At 37.1% G+C, this 22,838-nt stretch overlaps 1 protein-coding gene across 6 annotated transcripts; it reads left to right on the top strand.

Annotated features, from left to right (window-relative positions):
• Positions 1 to 1,798: 1,798 nt before the first annotated feature.
• LOC123876297 (yemanuclein) lies at positions 1,799 to 22,624 on the top strand. 6 transcript variants are annotated; one of them, XM_045922511.1, is made up of 17 exons: positions 1,799 to 2,052; positions 4,627 to 4,728; positions 5,049 to 5,156; positions 5,810 to 5,941; positions 6,534 to 6,668; positions 9,940 to 10,024; positions 11,255 to 11,366; positions 11,943 to 12,077; positions 12,623 to 12,771; positions 14,020 to 14,179; positions 14,779 to 14,859; positions 15,386 to 15,607; positions 15,948 to 17,037; positions 18,140 to 18,194; positions 19,399 to 19,477; positions 21,240 to 21,284; positions 22,107 to 22,624. In XM_045922511.1, exons 1-16 carry the CDS (start codon positions 1,894 to 1,896, stop codon positions 21,271 to 21,273), a joined length of 2,838 nt encoding a protein of 945 aa, XP_045778467.1. In that variant the 5' UTR covers positions 1,799 to 1,893; the 3' UTR covers positions 21,274 to 21,284; positions 22,107 to 22,624. The 6 variants fall into 6 exon arrangements, with proteins under 6 accessions (XP_045778467.1, XP_045778466.1, XP_045778464.1 ...); XM_045922510.1 differs by having other exon boundaries at positions 1,800 to 2,052; positions 9,937 to 10,024; positions 19,402 to 19,477; XM_045922508.1 differs by having other exon boundaries at positions 1,800 to 2,052; positions 9,937 to 10,024.
• The last annotated feature ends 214 nt before the right edge of the window (positions 22,625 to 22,838 follow it).

Here is a 22,838-nt window from a genome sequence, read left to right as displayed (position 1 = left end):
CCTACTTCCCGTGGACCTATTATCATGACAAGTGTAAATTAAAAATTTATAACACCCCCGACAAGTGAAGGTTACAGTAATTAGAAAAGAGCTGATAATCTTTCAAACGGCTGAACCAATTTTCTTGGATAAGAACACTCTCGATCAAGCCACCTTTTAGACAAAAAAAAAACTAAATTAAAATCGGTTCATTAGTTTAGGAGCTGCGATGCCACAGACAGATACACAGATACACACGACACGTTATAACGTCCCTCTTTTTGGGTCGGGGGTTAAAAAGCAGGTGTCTTATTACACAAGTAGGCAAAGGGTAAATCCGAAACCTGGAATTTGTGGTTACATCGCAAAAAAAACTTTTAAATTTTCTTGTACGATTTCGCGGAACTCTTCGTGTTCGAGTCTTTACTCGCACTTTACCGGTTTTTACTTTGACGTTTTATAAATACGGTTAAAAATAGCCTAGTGGTCAAGACGTCCGCCTCCTAATCGCTGAGTCCGGCGTTCCATCTCGAGCTCGCACCTCTAATGTGCCTCTAACGTTTCGGAGCGCGTCGCTTTCTTTATCGGTGAAGGAAAATATCATGAGAAAATCTGGAAGCTTAGGCATCATTAGTTCTCAATTTCTCAAAGGTGAAGCCTGCCGGTCTATACTGGTGGTAGGTACAACTTTTTTTTTTTCTCTCTCGTCTGGTTTTACAAAGATTAGTCAATGTCAAGTTTGTAGTTATTTGTAACAAGTTAGTTAAACTATACAAGTATGGACCCCGTCTGTGCCGGCGCTCGCCGACATACGCACGGCACCCACTTAGAGCGCTTTCCAGTCAGTTTCAACAAAAAAAAAACACTCCAAAAAGGCAGAGCACGCCCGCCAGTCAACACCAACACAGGCGAAGTCCTACCTACTAACTAGATTTAGGTAATGCGAAAGTAGGTACCTTTTCATGGCCCATCCGCTATACGAAATTCGCTGAAGAGATAAGTACCTATTACCTACCATCCTGGAGGGAGCCAGACATACCTAGGCCACATGAGTAAATCTGTGCCTAGGCTTCTTTTATTTAGATTTATTTTTAAGTCTGAATCTAGAAGGACGAAGTCGCGGACATCCGCTAGTAGTAAATGGTTATAAAGTACATAAATTCATAATGTACCTTGGTACTTCAAAATTGCATTTTATGTCAAAGTGAAAAGACCTAAAATCACTTGTAGCCACGTTATTTATAGTCAACTGATGAGTGTATTATTGTTGATTAGTATTTTTAGTATAGAAAAAGTTGATGATGAAGTATATAATATTAAGTTAAATAAATTACGATTCAACAGTATTAATTTATTTGCTTGAACCAAATAATTAAAATAAAATAAACAAAAAATAAGTAAGTCGATAAAGCAGTAGTCCAAATAAACTAAGAACATCTGATTTGACTGAATTGTATGAAAGGGACATCTTCCCATACATTTTAGAACTAAAAAGTTTTTCGTGATGAAAAAGTTCTATTAGCTAACACTAGATGTCACTCATTGAATTCTATTTCATTTCTATTTTAACTAAAAGTCTCTTAAATAGCACCAAAATGAGCTCAGAAGCTGGGTGTAATTAGTTAAAAGTATTAAAATTAATTTAAATTATTAGTTAGGAAAATATTAATCGTAAGAACAAAGCTAAATTAAAATATTCATAAAAAATAAGAACGACATCTAGTGGCAAACTGAAAAAATTATGGTGACATCTTACGGACTGCTACACAAACGAAGGAATAGTTCCCATTTATTCCGTGGCGCTCACAACCCAAACAATGAATTCCAACATGGTGGCAATATGGTACACAGTTTGAAAATGCAGGCCGTGTCATGCTTTGAAAAAAATCATTTTATACTTGAATTTGGTGGAAAATGTCGGACTCTAAACGTGCTAACCTTATAACAGTGGGTGCTCCAAAAAGTGCAAATAATAATGTGAACAAAACAGTGAGATTAACTGTAAATTTAGACGAAAGCAACGAAAGTAAATATCCAGAGCTGAATTACAAGGAACTACTCATAACAACAGCGGTAAGTTATAACAGAAAATCATAGTAATTTACGCAACCATACTGGTTTTACAGCTCTTTGCATTGTTAGGAATGATGTGAAAAAATTTGAGATGGACACCTCGTACCGTTTGGCGGCTAGGGGTGGTTGTAAACTTGGGTCTGGCGAAATGGTTTAGAATATTTTTTGCTTACGTTACAAGCTTTGCATTAGGTTTTGTTACATGATTTTGCGTCCACGGGCTTCACGAGAAGCCCAGATATCGGTCGCCATGTTTGCAACTATCTAAGAAGAAAATTGTGAGCCTAGGACATCTCGTTAGCGAGGCAATGTTTTGGTCGATGTCCTCGACTTGTTTAACTATTTTTTGAGCTTAGATAATCCAAGTATTGTTATTAAAGACCCTATAAATATGATGCTGATTAATTTCCGACGACACCTATACAAAACAATGATAGCAAATCGAGCGAAAGTAGAAGACTTGGATGACCTAGGTTAACCCGCCTAATAACGATGTTGTTTCCGGCAAAGGGCTATTTTTAGGTTACTTTCTAAATAACTTATTTATTAAGTTATATTTTTAATGGGTTCTGTATGACATATGCTAGGAATTTTATGTACCTACGCGAAATAAATAAATTATCGAAAGAGATAGCGCGCATATGTGTGCGTGACGTATTTATTTACGTGTGGCAGGACTGTTTAAACTTTTGCATAGGTTTTCGTGATTATTTTCACGATATTCGTAGGGTAATTGACTCGGTAGCTTGCATTTTAATGTTTATGCATATGTTTTGAAACTTGATTTGCAATGTTGCCAAATGCGCGGGCTGGTGCATTTTGCACGATTTAGCTCCGAGAGACTGGCAGGATTGGATAGGCGTCTTGTTGTAGGAAGAAGCTTTTTGAGAGCCCCATTTTAACTTGAATCGATTGCTCGCGGAGGTAAATAAGTTATAGGTTATGTTATGTATTACATATGCGTGTTATATATTTGGATGTTTGTTTGTGTGCGTACGATATTTAGTGATTGCTTTGTTTATATTGGTGTGTGTTTATGCTAAGCTATTGTTTTTGGTTATCTTTTTGAATCGGACGTTGTGAAGCGTCGATTTATTAGCCGCGGTGGGTAAATAGCACGTTATGTTCGATATTAATAATTAGGAAGGAGCATTTTGACGTTCTACCTAATTTCCGCTTAAAATTGACTTTTTGGTTATTTTCTTTGCGGTTTAATGTTATTTGTTTATTTCATTTCGGTCTAAAATAAACGTTTTTGTGTCCTTTTAAAGGTCTAAATTCTTATCTAAAGTTTTTTTTTTGTAGTTTCAAATTTCAATTCTTGAGCATTGTATTTCTAGGATTAGGTACTTATAGAAAAATACCACCACCATGAAAGGGTTATAGAATGACATGAATTTAAAACTGCTGTAGTGTAGTTTAAAAATTATGGCAACTTCTTTAAGTAACTTTTGATTTTTTTTAAAGGTTTTAAGTAATTATAATTTGCTGAAGTTGTATGACTTGGTTCGTATTTTATGGGATTTTCAGTTTTCCCATGGGAGATATTTTGTCAGGGATTAGTCTTTTCATATCGGTCTTATTGTATTTGTAGGGGGTTGTACTGTATCGTCTGCATCCCTATGGTTTTTAGAGTTCTGTACCACAAAAGTATCAAAGGAACTTTGTAGGATCACTTTGTTGTCTGTCGATCCATCTGTTGTCTGTCAAAAAAACCAGGGTAGTTCCTGTTCACCTAGAATCATGAAAGTCAGGTAGATAGATCTTAAAGCACAAGCAAAGGAATAAATCAGAAAACCGTGAATTTGTGATTAAGTACGTAACAAAAAAGTTAAAGTTTGTTTATGAACAACTGATTAGTATCTTCAATTTTCAAAGTAAGATAATTATACCAAGTGGGGTATCATAGAAAAGGGCTTTACCTAACAGACTTTTATTTATTTTTATGCATAATAGTTTTTGTTTTATCATGCAAAATGTCAGTGAAAAAATTTTGAATAGTTGATAGTATCAATAAAAAAAATAGTATCTAAGAATGACAGTATAATGTGGATAAAGTGAGTTATCCATACTAATTAATATAAATGCACAAGTGTGCCTGTCTGTCCATGACTGCTACCTTTTTACAGCTCAACCGTTTAACCGATTTTGATGAGAAAGGTACAGCATTAGATTACATCCCGGGGACAGACATAACCAACTTTCTATCGCAGAAAAATTACATATTTCCACAGAAAAACAGACAATTTAAAAAGCATAATCTGTTTAACCAATTTTGAAGGGCAGAGTTGGCTTACATGTGTGGATGGGCATAAGGTAGCTATTCACGGTCTAACAGTTTAACCCATATTGATGAAAATCGGTACAGAGTTAGCTTACATCCCAGGGATGAGCATGAGCTACTTTTTATACTGGAACAACAAAGAGTTCCCACAGGATTTGTAAAAAAAAAAAAAAAAACAATGCAGCCACAGACATCATCTTATGTTATATACAGGGTCTGAAGTGCCCTGCATAGCCGCCAAACCCAGAAGAAGAAGCTATGTTATTAATGTATGAATTTTGGTATTTCAGAGAAAGAAGAGAGTGGAGAACGGTAAAAAAACGGGGCTGGACCCTTTTTCCGACAATGATGATGATGTCGAAAGGGTGGCCAGGAAGTTTGAACAGAAATATGTAAGTATTGACTTATCTTTTCTTTTTTTAGGGCTCCATCTGTCAAAAGGAAAACAGGAACCCTTATAGGATCACTTTGCTGTCTGTCTGTCTGTCAAGAAAACCTATAGGGTACTTTCCATTGACATTGTGAATCATGAAATTTTCAGCTAGGTAGGTTTTACAGCACATGTAAAGGGAAAAACCCGAAAATCGAAAATTTATGGTTACATCACAAAAAAAAATAATTATAAAAAATATAATGCAAATTCAGTATGTATTGATTTCATACTGATCCTAGGCATGGTTGCCAACATTATTATAATTTTCAATGTTTTCAGGGTGGCAAAAGTACATATGGCAGAAAAGGTAGATCCAAATACGAGGAGTTTGCTGACATTGGTGCCGGCTATGATGAAAACGACTCGTTCATTGACAACACCCATGGTGTAAGTTGTTTCATTTATGTAACTTGCCCCAATAACACAGTATAAAAAAAGACAGTTGGTCCAAAGCCTTTGATCTCATGATAAATGACTACCACAACAACCACTGAACAAGAAGACCACTGAAGAAATCACAGATGTAGACAGATACTGTCTTAATACAAATTAGCAGACTTCACACACCTTTGAGAACATTATGGAGAAGTTTCAGGCATGTAGGTTTCCTCACAATGGTTTTTTTTTCACCATGAAAGTAATTGCTTAAAATGCTTATAATTCTAATCACTTTGAACTGTGCTATGCTGTGTTTCTCTTCTACGATTATAATGAAGAAAGAAACGGACCCTGCTGCGCTGCTCTTTGTACGGCTGTGCTTTGTTCAAAACAACAAAGATAACTGATGGCTCGCCCAACCCTCTGTTTTCCATCTATCTCGCTTGCACTTGTCGCGCTGCCGCAGTTGCTGTCACAGTCGCACAGCACGCCGCACAGTTCAATGACTAAAAATAGCACCAGAAGGTTAGCTTAGCTGAGCACAGCACAGCGCAGCACATCTCAATGTTGATTCATCAGTCATCACCCTTAGGGAGGAGGGCATCCAATTGATGTAAAATTGCCAACAAAACACCAAATATCCACTCTGTATTGTTTTCCAGTATGATGAGATGATCCCCCCTGAATGTGACACACTGTACGGCGGATTCTACATAAACTGTGGCTCACTGGAGTTCAAGACTGTATCAGAGAACCAGACTGCGTCCGACGGTGAACCCAACAGAAGGAATAAGGTATGCTTTTCGTAACATATAATCTTACTAGCTGATACCCGCGCTGTGATCCGCGTGGATTTAGATTTCTTAAAAATCCTGTAGGAACTCTTTAATTTTCCGGGATAAAAAGTTGCCTATATCAATTTCTGGAATGCAAGCTAACTCTGAAACAAATTTCATATAAATTGGTTAAACGGATGGATTTGCGTGATAAAAAGTAGCCTTTAGTCCCTGGGATGTAAGCTAACCAAATGATGATCATGTCATGATGATGATGGGTGACATCTGCTTGTGAATGTGGCAACCGTTACCTAGAATTGGATTTACCTAGAATCACGAAAGGTAGGTAGGTGGGTCTTATAGCACAAGTAAAGAAATAAAACCGAAAATAGAGATACTGTGGTTACATCACAAAAAAAAGTTAAATTGTGTTCATGAAAAAAATAATTTACTAAATCACATATAGATGGCGCTGTTGTCATGAACTTGTTGTGTTGCACATAAAAATATTAAAATATCTTGTACGATGGTACGGAACCCTTCGTATGCGAGTCCGGCTCGCACTTGGCCATTTTTTGTCTGGAATCCTAAAAATAATAATTTTTAACAGAGACAAATATCGTCAAGCAGCAGCGAAGAAGAGTCATCGGAGAGTTCTTCAGAGTCTGACAGCCAAGAGGCGAAGGATCCTAAGGCCATCACCAACGGAGACCTAGACTCACACAAGACTGAACACAGGAAGAAGGTACTGCTATTGGGCACTAGCCCCCCTATCACATTAAAAACAGTCTTTATCAGTTATACCTAACTTATTTACAATATCCTGAAACAGATATTAGTTTTGGAGGTAAGAGGTGTAAGTTTTTTTTTTTGGGGGAGGGAATTAACTGGTCAGGTGTATATAAAGTATTGGATCCACATCTCAAATTATTTATTTCGTAACATTACTTGATAACGTTAAACTCCTGAGATGGTAACGGTTACTAGATATCGTTATAAAATAACGGTACAAAAGTAATTTTTATGATAACCAACAAATAAAAAAAAATTGTGTGTAGATTATAGATACATTATTTCAGAGTATCTATAAATGAACTGCCATACCCCTTCGAGTTTAGCCCGCTTCTATCTTAGACTGCATCATCACTTACCACCAGGTGAGATTACAGCCAAGGGCTGTATCTGAGTAAAAAAAAGGAATTACCTAATTTCGTAACGGTTACTAGAACGTTATAAATAACGTTGCAAAAGTAACTTACGATATTACTATTGGAACTACTTGTATATAAATGTACATATTTCAGGTTATCTATAAGGAGGCATAAGTATTTTTTGTTGGAGAAGGACATAAATTGATGTATATAAAGTTTTGGATACACATAACAGTCATTATAATAATTGTGTATTCTGTGTGTATAATAAGTGTATTCTGTGATTTGATAACATTACTAGACTCCGATCTTTCGTAACGGTTATTAGGTATCGTTATAAAATAACGTTATCGTTATAAAAGTATCTTTTTCGATATTACCCTCATTAGAAACTACTTGTGTGGACACATATTAACTCTTACCATTCCTGTTTTTTATAATTTAACTGATAAATAAATCTAAAAAGACAAAAGTACCATCCAAAATCATAACTTGCAGATCAGTCGAAAATATGAATATGGAAGATTTTAAACGAGGTGCGGAACAATAACAGCTTTGTATAAAAGAGAAACCTAAAATAACGGTAAAGTATAGTGGGATACATTAAATAAAATATTCATACAAAATAATATATGTACATACTTTATTCATAAAAACTTAAGACATTATAAACCTCGTATATAGGTAAATTAATATACTCTGTCTTTTAGACAAAATCGATAATTACCGATAGATATCGTAGTTACTTAGCAAAGTTGTTATTTGTCAAAAATTGTATGGTTTTTATTGACAAATAACAACATGTAACAGCTACCAAGACAACATATCGACACTTAAAATACAACATCGTACAATCGTAAGCAAGACGAAACATGTTTTATATACCAAAATATCTGTTTTATTGGAGGTTTGGGAATGTTTTGATTTTTTTATGAATACATACATGCAATAACATCATGCTAAAATAACTGTTTAGTTTAATATACTTAATTATTATTGATCTTTAAAGACCAATATTAATTAATTATGGGTTTCAACATAATTGTCCCTTGCAATAATTAAGGATCGATTTTTCAATCGTCAAATAACGTCATGTGAAACATGTGCAATAATTACTATCTGAGGAATAAATTTGACGTATTGACAGATTTCCTATTCAAAAACTGTCAAACTCAAATTTATTCTTCAGATAAAAGTTATTTGATTGAAAATTCGTCCCTAAATAAATGCTTACGGACCTACTAACCAAACACTAACTTTAATGAATGTTTGTAAAGCTAGGCACAGCTGGATCGATGACAAATCATCACGCATGCATTGGGGATTCACGAATACATGTTAATGTTTCACGTCATAGAAAGTACTGTTATTCAGGGACTTAATACCGGTAAAATGTTCGTAAAGTTACCTCCACCCGATAGTTACCGACTTACCGTTAATATTAAAATACCGGTATTCTTTGTTAACGTTTATTTTATTGTTAATTTCTCTTTAATTTTAACAGGGCTCTCTCCGTCGCTCGTTTCATACAATCGTAGTTCTAATTTCATTTGAATACTAAGCAACCAAAGTCCATGAAATTTTGCAGACATGTTTTAGAAACTAATATCTGTGTCTGTGGTGTTTTAGATTTTTCTAAAAATATGTAGTTTTAAAATTACAGGGGCTCAAAGACTTGTATGTAAATTTTTAAGACCGCGTTACTTTGAACCCGAAAATTTTAACAGAAATCTGGAAAACCACAGACATAGATATTAGTTTCTAGAATATGTCTGCAAAATTTCATGGACTTTGGTTGCTTAATATTCAAATGAAATTGGAACTACGATTGTATGAAGCGAGTGACGGAGACAGCCCTCTTAATGTTATTTAAATATCGGTTAATTTAAGTTGGTGTTTTCTCTTTCTCGTTTTGGTGAGATGAAAGAAAACAATAATACATTATTTAATTGTTATTTATTTTATAGTTACTTATCCGTAAATATAACATAAATAGTATTATAAGTATAACGTTTATAATACTGTTATTGTTATTCAATGTCCTTAAATTTAAATTCAAATTATATTTTTAAAAATGTTTGTAAAAAATAAAATAACATGAATATTCACTAAAAATAAATTCAAAAAAAAAAAATCCAAATAAATAACCACAAACACACAAAATATTTTTTTTTAATTTATTACAGAATATAATATTATTATGTAATACAAGAGTTAGCGTAGTTTTTAGGGTTCCGTAAAACAGAGCTCTGTAAATGTAGACGAAATGAGTTACAGACCTAAAATTTTGGCATTTGGTGTAGACACCCAAAAGGTGTCCCAAAACCGAATATTGCATCAATCAAGTTATTTCAGGGGAGTTCCTTATACATTCAAAATTATCATTTTTTACCCTAGCATGTGGGATATCATTTTCTAAATTTAGAGTAGAGTTAGGCCGTCAATTTTTAACCCCCAATCCAAAAAGAGGGGCGTTATAAATTTGACGTGTGTATCTGTCTGTGGGATCGTAGCTCCTAAACTAATGAAACGATTTTAATTTAGTTTTTTGTTTGAAAGGTGGCTTGATCGAGAGTGTTCTTAGCTATAATCCAAGAAAATCGGTTCAGCCGTTTGAAAGTTATCAGCTCTTTTCTAGTCATTGTAACCTTCACTTGTTGGGGGTGTTATAAATTTTTAATTTACACTGTCTTGTTCTTTCACAATTTGTAGCAATTTCTAATGGAAATGAAATATTTCATACACCCAAAATATTATGTTGTTCTTAAGTATGTACAAAACCCTAAAAGAGCGAAGCCTGTCTCGCACTTGGCTAGGGATTTTTTACTATTGCTACTTAATAAGGTTCTCCGTTATTTCCAGAAGAACAAAAACATTGATAAGAAGAAAGCAAAGAAGGTGCGAAGAACAGATTCTTCTGCTGCCACATCTGGCAAACAGACTTCTGACGGTGAGTTGAATGAACGCGGTTTAGCTACCAATGAAACACTTATTATTTTACTTACCTTATTTGAAGCTTAACTTTGAATTCGGATGATGCCTATTTCAAAAATAAGTTAGTTTTGAGGGTACATTTGAAAAGAGCAACCGCCGAGTTTCTTGCTGGTTCGTCTCGGTAGGAACAGCATTCCGAACCAGTGGTAGATTATTTTGACGATTCAAAAGCACTTGTAAAAGTTTAATTGAATAAAAATAATTTGAATTTGAATTTATCATTAAAACTAGCCGATGCCCGCGACTTCGCCCGCGTGGATTTAGGTTTTTCGAAATCCCGTGGGAACTCTTTGATTTTCCGGGATAAAAAGTAGCCTATGTGCTAATCCAGGATATTATCTATCTCCATCCTAAATTTCAGCCAAATCCGTCAAGTGGTTTTTGCGTGAAGGAGTAACAAACATACACACACACACACACACACACACACACACACACATACAAACTTTCGCCTTTATAATATTAGTGTGATTTGAATTTATCATTAAAATAGAGGGTCTTCTAAAATCCGCAAAATCCACAACTGCTGATAGTTTTAAGTTTGCTAACAATTTTAAATTACTGATCTTACTAAAAAATTACGTCACATCTATGAATATCATACAAGCTATCGAACTAAGCGAGCGTTTTGACGTTTGATAAAAAGTTGCTGATTTGACTGGTAGTCATCCCTATCCTGCCTATTGATTGTCGACGCATTGAATAAAGTGACGTGCGGAGCCACTATGTTGAATGTGCTGTCCCCGCCCCCACTGTTCGGTGACCTGATCAGGTTAGAACGGCTCCAACGGCCATCGTTTCTACGACAGGCTTGGCCTGCCCACTGCAACTTCAGCTTGCTAATAGTTTGGACTATGTTCCTTACCTTAGTGACCTTGGTTCTCCTGTGGATCTCCTCATTTCGGATATAGTGCTGATAATTAATAATGTAAACTGACTGAAGTGGACTGAATTCCGAAAGGTCGGCGGTTCAAACCCCACCCGTTGCACTATTGTCGTACCCACTCCTGGCACAAGCTTTACGCTTAGTTGGAGGGGAAAGGGGAGTATTAGTCAGGATTAGCATGGCTAATATTCTTTTATAAAAAAAAAACTCAAAATTTAAGCTATGAGGGTTCCTAACTCGTCCAGGTCTGAGAATGATGATGATGAATACATATATGTTTATATTGGTTTTCTTTTCTAGATAACGTACACGGGGACGCTGAGAGCGCAGACTCCCGCACTTCCCAGTCGGACTCGCTGACTTCCAAACCCGCGCCGAGCTCGGAGAACGCCGTCACTTCCGATAGCTCCAGGTAGGAACATGAAGGAGATACGGAACCCTAAAAAATGACAAAAACTGGACAAGTGCGAGTCGGACTCGCATACGAAGGGTTCCGTGTCATCGTAAAAGATATACCTAACGCTGTAGACTGTAAGTTGATGAATGACTGCGCCATCTATATGCCCTAAAAGCCACAGAAAAAAATTTGAAATATGTTTAAGTTTTCAAAATAAGATAACTATATCAAGTGGGATATCATATGAAATCATGGGCTTTACCTGTACATTGTAAAACAGATTTTTATTTATTTTTATGCATAATAGTTTTGTTTTATCGTGCAAAATATCTAAAAAATAGCCAAGTACGGAACCCTCGGTTCCGTATTTGGCTATTATGGCTAAGTTTTTTCCTTTACTTGTGCTATAAGACCTACCTATTTACCAAATTTCATGATTCTAGGTCAACGGGAATCACCCCACACGTTTTCATGATAGACAGGCTAGACAAATTGACAACAAAGTGATCCTATAAGGGTTCCTTTTTTTTCTTTTGACGTACGGAACTCTAAAAATGAACTTTCTAGTAAAGTGTTTTATGTTTCTTACAGAGACGTAGAAGCAAAAGTAGAAGTGAAGCTTCCGTCTCCAGTACGAGAGCTCCTGGAAGAGTTGGACGTACTAGTGCAGCAGGCCCGAGACAACCCTGCCCACGACAGCGCTAAGACTGACTATTGTGTCGTCAGGTAAGTCCGCGGCACCTATATACGCAACGGTCGTTGACCTTTGGCGTCAGTCAGACGTTTTATTTGCAATTAGATGATGCTCACAGCTTCGCCCGCGTGGATTTAGGTTTTTAAAAATCTACAAAATCTCTAAAACAAAGTAGCCTATCCGTAACGCCCGTCCCCGGGATGCAAGGTACTGTACCACGTAAAAACATTTAAACGGATGATCCCTTAAAAAATCCCGTGGGATCACCAGGATTTGGGAATGCAATTCCTTACAGCATCTCTCGGGTAACCTCTACCCCTTGAATCTGTGTTCTTCGCGTAGGTTTTGGGAGGGCATTCCAATAATTCGTTAAAATGGATTAAGTTATTTGTACCTTTCCGTACGTCGGCAACACGTCGGCCCCATCGGCCGTCGGTTCTACGATATATATACATGACCTGCCCATTGCCACTTCAGCTTGCTAATCCTTTGCGCTATGTCGGTCGCTTTTGTTCTTCTGCGAATTCCTGAAGTGACGCTTATAAGGCGATGGTTGTAACCCAGACGGAATGCGCAGGTTGCACCAGTCGCTGGACCGCAGCGGCGCGGACGGCGCGATGCGTCGCGCGGCGTGGCACCGCGCCGCCACGGCCACGCACACCTCGCGCGCCAAGCTGCTGCAGATGGTGAAGAGCTGGAAGACTGAGCACAGCGCCGAAGACGCTGGTGAGTTACCGATGTACGGAAGTGGTGTATGTCTGCTCGACCGTACCAATAGCCTCGATAGCTGAACGGTTGAGGAGCGGACTGAATTCCGAAAGGTCGGCGGTTCAAACCTTACCCGTTGCAATATTGTCGTACCCACTCCTTACGCTTAATTGGAGGGGAAAGGGGAGTATTGAGGAGTAATCTACTATATAAAAATAAGTCGGGTTTTCCTTCCTGACGCTATAACTCCATAACGCACGAACCGATTTCCACGGTTTTGCATTCGTTGGAAAGGTCTCGGGCTCCGTGTGGTTTATAGCAAAGAAAATTCAGGAAAAATTTCAACAGAAAAGCGTGAAAATCTTTTTTCATAGCATGTACTACAAACCAATATTTTAATCCATCTGGTGGCGAAACGGAGTTCGCCGGGTTTGCTAGTATTCTTTAAAAAAAACCGAGTGGTGTTGTGTTCGGTAGCGCCAGCTGGGCCGACGGTTACACGTTGAAACTTCTATATATAGTGCAGATTGATAAACGCTCCGTCAATGCGATTGAGAGTTGCGTGTTCTACTTGAGCTTCCGATTAAGCTACCCGTGCTGCCATCTAGTACTTCGTGAGTAATCAGGTTTAGGTTTGTGTATCGAGCGTATGTTGATTGATTGAATTTAGAAGCGATATCTGCTTGTGAATGTGGCAACCGCTACACCGTCATCATCAACAACATAGTGCCTGGTGGCGTGCAAAATAGTATTCGATACCATGTATGAAAAAGGAACCGAAAAAAAAATTTTTTACTCACCAGCATGTGGAGTATCATAGGAGTAGATTACGAAAATTTTTTTTTTTTTTAAACCTTAGAAATGGGGGTTCGTCAAAATTGTAACTTTTGGACCATGTTTGTGACGGGGGTTATCTCAAAAACTAATCTAGTTCGTAAAATGAAATTTCGATATATTGTGTGCCATAATTTTAAAAAATTGTTGTTTAAATACAGTATTATGGTACACTGGTTACTGGAAACAACGATTTATAAAATAGTTTGTAAGCTATGACCTAAACAAAGAACATTTTTTGTGGTTTTTTTCACGGTTTACTGCGATGTTCTAGCTCCGATGGCTAATATACACCCAAAATAATTATATGAACTTTGATGTTCATAATTATGTACGGAACCCTAAAACAGCGAGGCCCGACTCGCACTTGACCGGCTTTTAAACTCGCACTAACAACATATGCAACCGATTCATAAAGTACTATTTTTGCAGCATCAGCACCATCGGAAACAGCTCACCCATCCGCGCCCGCGCCTTCTAGCACTAACACAACAAGTCATAAGCGCAAAGCGGAAGACACTCTTGAGCAATTGGACATAAGTCGGTTGACTCCCGATGAAAAGGAGGCTAAGATCGTCGAGACTTTGCAAAGGTAAGCTCCTCTTTAACTGTAAGTTGCCTTTAAGCACTAATAAAACAAGTCATAAGCGTAAAGCGGAGGACTCCCTTGAGCGATTGGGCATAATTGGTTGGCTTCTGGCGAAATGGAGCCTAAGGTCATCGAGATTTTACAAAGGTAAGTGTCTCCTTAATTGTAAGTTGCATTCAAGCACTAATAGAACAAGTGAACTTCAGTAGACTTTACAAAGGTAAGTGCTTGCTTAATTGTAGGTTTGACCCTTCTTATGTATAGTTCATTGAGGTGTTTTAAAGTACTACTTTAGTGTCATACATCAAAAATTAAAAATATTTGTTCTACCAATTTTCATTTTCAATGTTATTATAATGAGCTAACAAACAGAACAACTTTGAGGCCGCCATCTTCTATGGAGAGCTTTTAAAGTACCAAAATTGTGTCGTAGAAAGCTCCAGCTATCTGAATAAATATTGATTTTTGAATGTTTTTAAAACGGTCGTCAAACAGAACAGCTGTTTTGAGGTTGTCATGCTTTAATCAAGCTGTTTCAAAGTATCAAGAGATTAAAAGCCTATTATGTTGTCTATATTTAGGTAAATTTGTAATGTTTGCAGGCTCCAAGAATTGATAGAGGAGCGCAAGCCTGGTATGATCGCAGCCTACAACGCCGAGTGTGAAAGAGTGCAAGAGAAAAGGTAAGCGTTTTCTCCATGGTAGTTCCAAATATCTAACAATTTATCTACTGACACTAAAATTGCGAGGTTGAGAAAAGAATTATTGAGTAAAAGACGAGTGCGAGTCGGACTCGCCTACGGAGGGTTCCGTACTATTGAACAGGATTGTTCACTCTTAATTAATTTTACAAAGCGGTAATTTAAAAAAAATTATAGTGGCAATAGAAATATACATTCTGTGAAAGTTTCCATTCTCTACTTATTACGGTTCATGAGATACAGCCCGCTGACAGACAGATGGACGGACAGCGCGAGCGGTGGTTTAGTAATAAGGTCCCGTTGACACCCTTTGGGTTTGGATTGCGGAACCCTAAAAAATTTTAAATTTTACTTTCACATAAAAACTCGTGTACACATCCATATCCATACTTAACATTATAAATGCGAAAGTGTGTCTGTCTGTTAGATTTTCACGGCCCAACAGTTTTAACAGATTTTTTACAGTAAAATCGATCAAACAACACTGTATTTATTTCCTTTATTGCAGGAAAAAGCTCCAACTCCAATCAACAGTGGAGGGCGGACCTTATGTAGACAAGCGCCTGCCCAAGCGGCGCTTCCCCTGGTGTCCGCGTGCCAGGTCGTTTCTGGCGCGCCTGGCGGCTTTGGCGGGCGAGCCGGAAGCCGCCGCCAATCTGCTAGCCACGAGGGTGCTGAAGATGTTCCCCTCAGGCTTTGTGCGGATGCCTACCTTGCTGAGACAGGCTGAGTGAGTAAATGCCACCACCCATGGATGACGATAACATTCCACACCTCCATCTCCATTGCATTTTTCACCTCCGTCTCCATTGCCGCCTCCATCGGAAGAGGCAATGAACCAAAATAATACCAAATGAGCTACGTCAGAAGATTTGTTCCATCGTCCTTTCGTTCAGCTTCGCCTACTCAAGCCTCGTTCGGAATCTGCTACAAGGTTCAACTTGATCGGATGAACAATGCAAAATAACGAAACAAACAGACAGAAAACCAATGATAACCATACACTAACCATAAACTAATAACTAAACATTTTTATAAACTCATTTTAAAATACGAAATTTCTCTTTCAGTTTGAGCAAAGAAATCAAAGCGTCGGACATAAAACGTCCGCGCTTAGGCTCGCAATCAACCTCACAATCCGTCATAACGAGCACGCAGCAGTTCAACGAACAGATACAGTTCCCAAGCTCCTTGACAGTAACCACGTCTGTCAAAAATACTGACGACGACAAGGACAAATACAAAGTCAACCCTGCTGCTGTGTTCGGAACAGTGCTGAACTCTTACTCCCTCAGCCAAGACCTAGTTATAGAAAAGGATGACAAGAAAAAGGATTTGGAACGGAGTAAAGACGATCTGTACAATCCTCCAAGCACTATAGGCAGTATTACTATAACCGCTGTACCTGCAAACCAAAAAGACAAGAAAACTAATAATGTTCCTGAAAAACCTAAAGATGCGCCACTAATAAGAGTCAAATCACCTGCAGCGTTGAACGAAATGGTCACAAACAAGAAGGATAAAGAAAAAGATAAATACAAAAAGACAGATAAAGATAAGGATCTAAATCTTAAAAGATTAGAAACACCACTACATGTAGATACAACAAAACATAAAAGATTAGACACACCTCTGCACGTAGACACGACGAATCACAATAAAAAAGAAGCAGAAAAGAGTCCGAAAACTAAAGATAAACTAAGTAAAGAGGAGTTCAGTAAAAAACAGATAGAAAGTATGAGAATAGCGGAGAGTAATATTCCAAGACCTGGTTTAGTATCTGTTTCTCATTCACCAACTTTCGCAAAACCTGACAAAAGACCACCGGAAGTTAAGAAAAAGAAAGACATAGTAATCGTTTCGGATTTAGATCCTTTAAGCGACGTAGTTCAGGAGCCGGTGGCTGTGGACGATAGTAGCAGTGACGTTGAACTGGTTGAGGAGAAGTTAGTGGACAAAAGTGAACACAAAAGTGAAAATATAGTGCCTTTGAAGGACCGAAGTGACAAAAGTGATAGTAAGAAAGTGAAGAACAATGTCAAGGTTAGGAGTGGTGTTGAGAAAAGTGTTAGTGGTAAAGACTGTGTTGTGAGGAAGAAAACAGATGAGCCCACTAAGGAGGATTTTGATTCTGTCATGAGGGATCTAAGTGAGATGAAGGTGAGATTCATATTTTCTTAAATTCTAAGGCTGAGTATACAAGCCTAGCTGATTCAACATCAGTAAATTTTCTGATTTTCCTGACAGCTGCTGAACTAAGTTGATTTGAATTGATTGATTTCTGCAGGAAGTAAAGGTATAGCAATATTTAGATATGTGAATTTATGTAGTGATTTCGTACAACAGAACCAAATTGTATCTATATTGAAGTTTACTTACCAAGATCATCCTTACAAAAGCTGGAATTCTCCATGTTCAGTATTTCTACATTTACCAATCAATTTATCATCAACAGATAATCAACAGTTTTATCAATCTGGTCTACATTAGGTTACACTACACTACTACACTTATTTTGTGTTTAAAAGAAAGTTATACAAAATAAACTAGCTTAATAAATGCAATGAACAAGGTTTACATTATCAACACTTTCTTTGGTTCTATCAGTTTTAAAACATCTGTGATCTCATCAGCAAGCTATACAATGTACAACTATTGCTGACATGGTATGGTCCAATAATATACATCGCAAATAAACAGGGCCCCAATATTGAGCCTTGTGGGACACCTATCAAGGCAGCTTAACCTTATGGCTAACATTTATATTTATATACCCTTTGATCCTGTCACTAAGGCAATTAAATCAAGTGCAACATTTTTGATACCATAGTGGGTAAGTTTAAGAAGTCAAATTTTGTGATCAACACTATCAAATGCCTTGGAATTTCACCTTTGTAAATTTTGACATTATAAAGATCTCCCACGATGTTGTCCTTCACTGTTAAAGCAAGTGATATTTGAATGCTTAAAACATACAAATTCTCATTCATAAAGGTGTCTGCTTGGATTTGAATGCTAGACACTCCAAACAGAAGTCCAAAGTCTTAGGTTGAAATCTATAGAGTGCACTTAGACTTTGCTTACACTTAAGTTTCAGTAAGAACAAGACAGATTTATGCCAGCGGTATAACACTGTCTCGTTTTAACAGTGTCTTAAGTCTGAGCAAAGTCAAAGTGCGCTCTTTTGATGTCAACCTTAGACACTAGGCTACCATCGCTTAAGGAGAATATCAGTCATTAATGTACACTTTATGCTTTTCAGCACTCTCAAGAACCCACTACCCTTAACTGCAATTCCTATGGTGTCATCACCAGTGGTAAGTAAGATCTTTCACATAATATAAATGGTATTATTGCTTTGGAATAATATTATTAATTATGAATATTTCAAAAGCATGATCATCGGAATAATTGTAATGAGTTTCAAGGATACTTTTCTATATGAACTAAACTGAAGACAGCTTAATTATTTCTTCGTTTAAATGATACTAAAACTTTGACAGTTCCTGCTAACAAAGCTAAAATCCAGTTGTATAACAAGTAGTTACAGGTACATTACAGTTACTGTTAAACTTTGATCACACTAATATTATAAAGGCGAAAATTTGTGTGTATATGTGTATGTGCGTGTGTATGTTTGTTACTCCTTCACGCAAAAACTACTGGACTGGATTTGGCTGAAATTTTGAATGGCGATAGATAATGTCCTTGATTAGCACATAGAGTACTTTTTATCCCGGAAAAATGAAAGAGTTCCCACGGGATTGCGAAAAATTTTAATCCACGCGGACGAAGTCGCGGGCATCAGCTAGTCATCAATAAAAGGAAAATGGGTTGCACAAGGTCACGATTTGCTAACTTAGAATCATACTTTTAATCTCTTGAAATGAAATGTACTTCATACAAGAATTATTTCTTACAGGCCAACTGCCATAATATAAGATACACAAAGTCAAAGTCAAATTCATTTATTTACAACTAGAGGATGCCAGCGACTTCGTCCGCGTGGATTTAGGATTTTAAAGATCCTGTGGGAACTGTTTTATTTTCCGGGATATAAAGTTGCCTATGTCAATTATAGGGATGCAAGCTACCTCGGTACCAAATGTCATACAAATCGGTTAAGCGGATGGGTTTTTGGGAATCCCGTGGGAACTCTTTGATTTTCCGGGATAAAAGTAGCCTATGTCCGTCCCCGGGATATAAGCTAACCCTGTACCAAATTTCATCAGAATCGGTTAAACTGTTGAATCGTGAAAAGGTAGCACACAGACAGACAGACACACTTTCGCATTTATAATATTAGTATGGATTGGTACCATTGTACACTCATGTGCTTTAATTGTGGGCTGAAAAAGATGCAGTGCAAACTGCAGTGTTTGAAAAAAAAAAAAATTAAATGCTTTGAGTTTGAATGAAGATGGCAGGAACTGTCTAGGTGCTCCCATTGGTATCGGTACTGGTACAGGTACAGGTACAGGTATTGGTACAGGGTAATTAACCCTAGTGTTTGACTTCAAGCAGCAAAGCACGAGTCTTCCAAACACACACACACCCGGCCCGTCGCTATCGGCGAGCCGCGTAGAGATAAGAACAAGTTGTAAGTTCTGCCCTGTCTGTACGCCGCTAGCTCTGTGGTCACTGCCCATCGCCACCATTACCTACCCATAAAGAGGGGTCTCTCCGTCACTCGCTCCATACAAATGTAGTTCCAATTTCATTTGAATATTAAGCAACCAAACTCCATGAAATTTTGCAGACATATTCTAGAAACTAATATCTATGCCTGTGATTTTCCAGATTTCTTTTAAAATATTCGGTTTCAAAGTTACGCAGTCTTAAAAATTCACATACAAATTTTTGAGCGCCTGTAATTTTAAAACTACATATTTTTAGAAAAATCTAAAACACTACAGGCACTGATATTGGTTTCTAAAATATGTCTGCAAAATTTCATGGACTTTGGTTGCATAATATTCAAATGAAATTGGAACTACGATTGTATGGAGCAAGTGACGGAGAGAGCCCCGTTAACCATTAACCTTGACTTGGCGGAGGCGTGTTCATTTGCACATGCTTTTCCTCATTAAAATCGAAATATTAATATGCTTTTGTAGGAGCGTAATTTTAATAGATTTTTCTCGCACTAGCTCGTATTTTTTCCCCGTACCTCAAAAGGAAAAAAGAACCCAATAGAATCACTTCGTTGTCTGTTAGCCTGTCTGTCTGTGCGTCGCGTCTGTCAACAAGTGAAGGAAAAATCCGATATCCGAGGTTACATGACAAAAAGAATTAAAAAGCGTTATTTTTCATACGATGGTACGGAACTCTTCGTGTACAAATCTGACTCGCACTTGACCGGATTTTTATTGTCATGAACACATTTTTTGTATCCGCCTTTTTGCATCTATTCATTCATTCATCAACTTTCTTCAGAGCTTTAATTATTTATTATTGTATGTAGTATTTGAGCTTTACCACTTTCTTCTGTAAGATGTTCCGCCAGCTAAATGTGTTTGTCTGTTTAAGCAGGCTACTCCCACACCTGCTGTAGGGGCAATCTAAGTCGCACATCGGAAGGGACATTAAGTATTTTTCTCTACACACACATACCTGCAGAACTCCTGCACGTCTCGCAGAACACACGTCGCCTGTTTGTGACTACGTGTTATTTCCGAAAAGTGTCATTTATTATTATTTATTAATCAATTAATTACAAAACTTAAATTAGTCTATGATACTGGATGGCTAATCCTACAGAACACACCATCCTTCTAAACCCGATAGAAATTAATTTACAGGCAATGCAAATCTTTATATCAAAAATAATTAAATGTCATATTAAATCAAAAATCAAGTTTTTTTGAAATAACACGTTGTAGCCGCAAACAGGCGACATATGTTCAGAATGGCGCCGGTAATATCGAAACCCCAAAGACAAAAGGAAAAGTTTGGGAAACATCCCCTATCGCGCTATACTGTATACACACGACCGTGTGGTGGGCGGCAGGGGCCATCAAGAGAGCTAGGAAGGAAAATCTCTTGCTACCCTGCCACAGGTACAATTTTGCCGAGTTTCTTGCTGGTTCTCGGCAGGAACGGCAATCCGAACCAGTGGTAAATCATTTCGACGACTCAAAAGCACTTTTAAAAGTTTATTTGAATAAAAATATATTCTATTCTATTCAATCTAACCCTTAATAGCCCCTAGAATGCCCCTGCTTGCTGTACACGTAACAATCAAGGAGGCAATTTAGGGTCAAATTCCTAAATTGCCCCTGCGGCAGGTGTGTGAATAGCCCGCTTAAGTGCTATACTGACTTAGAAGAGTTATCTACAAAATATGATTTGTTTCAGCGCAGAACGAACTTCTTTAAAGAAAATGGATGGATATAGCGCGGTCACAGGTTAGTACTTCATTTTTAGAGTTCCTTACCTCAAAAGGTAAAATGGAACCCTTATAGGATCACTTTGTTGTCTGTCTGTCCGTCCGTCCGACCGTCGTGTCTGTCAAGAAAACCTATAGGATATTTCCCGTTGAACTAGAATCATGAAATTCGGCAGTTAGCAAAAAAGCTTTGGTGTCTTATAGCACAAGTAAAGGAATAAATCTGAAAACCGTGAATTTTGGTTACATCATTCTACAAAAATTAAAATGTGTTTCAATTTTCAAATCTATAACTATAATAACTATATCAAGTGGGGTATCTTATGAAAGGGCTTTACCTGTATATTCTAAAACAGATTTTGATTTAGTTGTATGCATAATAGTTTTTGATTTATCAAGCAAGATGTCGAAAACAATACCCGAGTGCGGAACCCTCGGTGCGCGAGTCTGACTCGCTCTTGGCTGGTTTTTTACAAGATTTCATCCAAATGGATTAAAGTTTTTAGAATCTCGAGGGAACTCTTTCATTTTCCATGATAAATTACCATTCTCTAACGATTTTTAGGGTTCCGTACCGGAAGGGTGCCAACGGGAGCCTATTATTAAGCTTACGCTGTCCGTTCGTCTGTCTGCTTATCTGACCGTATCTTGTGAACCGTAATAGGTAGAGAGTTTAAATTTTCACAGAATATGTATTTCTATTGCCGCAAACAATTAAAATTTCAAAATGGCCGTTATGTAAACTAAAAAGTACATAAGTAAGTTCTCGTTAGCAGGCTAATTTATTTCTAGAAGACCCTTTTCGAAGTTGATAATAAAGTCCCATCTCATTTGTTTCCAGGATGATGTGTGGCAGCATCCCAGTTGCAAGATGAAGAAGTCGTGAGATGATATTGCTAGATTGATGATAAAAATATAGATGATATGATAGTCTATTTATTGAAGATGGCCGCTTATTACGATAGGATCTATAATTGATAAATCTAAGATTAATGAGTGTGATCAATTTGTATGAGTTTTTGATTGAAAAATTTAGTTCTTCCGTTCCCCATACAAAGTCTTTATACCTAATGATTTTTTTATACCGCATTTACACCATGCATTGTTGTCATTTTCTGTTTACACCAAAAACAAATTGTAAAAAATATACATTCAACTGTCAAATACATAAGTTGTGGGGAAAGTAAAAGTTTGTCAAAATTTTTTTACTTGACTCTACCTCATCTGTTAACACTAGAGACAAAATATATCTATGTCTCAGTTTGACACATAATATTTATAATTATCAGATCCATAGACATAGAAAATATATTATCTGCGTCTTATATCAATACGTATATGTTTTTGACAGGTTGTCGACAAAAAATTATCACAACTTCTTTATGGGTGTAAATCACAGGTTATTCTGCCAGATTTTATAAAAAAAATCCATATTGTTTATTTTAGAAAGTTATTTAAACCCATCGATGTATAAGGATAAGTCATTCCCATATAAATCCGTTTACAAAAATGAGCCTATAAAAAAATAAATATTACGTCATTGAACTCGTCAGTGAATTTGACGCGAGCGTCA

Source organism: Maniola jurtina, chromosome 21 (genome assembly GCF_905333055.1).
Source record: "Maniola jurtina chromosome 21, ilManJurt1.1, whole genome shotgun sequence".
NCBI lineage: Eukaryota > Metazoa > Arthropoda > Insecta > Lepidoptera > Nymphalidae > Maniola > Maniola jurtina.
Note: the sequence above shows the minus strand (reverse complement) of the source record. Positions and strands in the feature narration are given on the sequence as shown.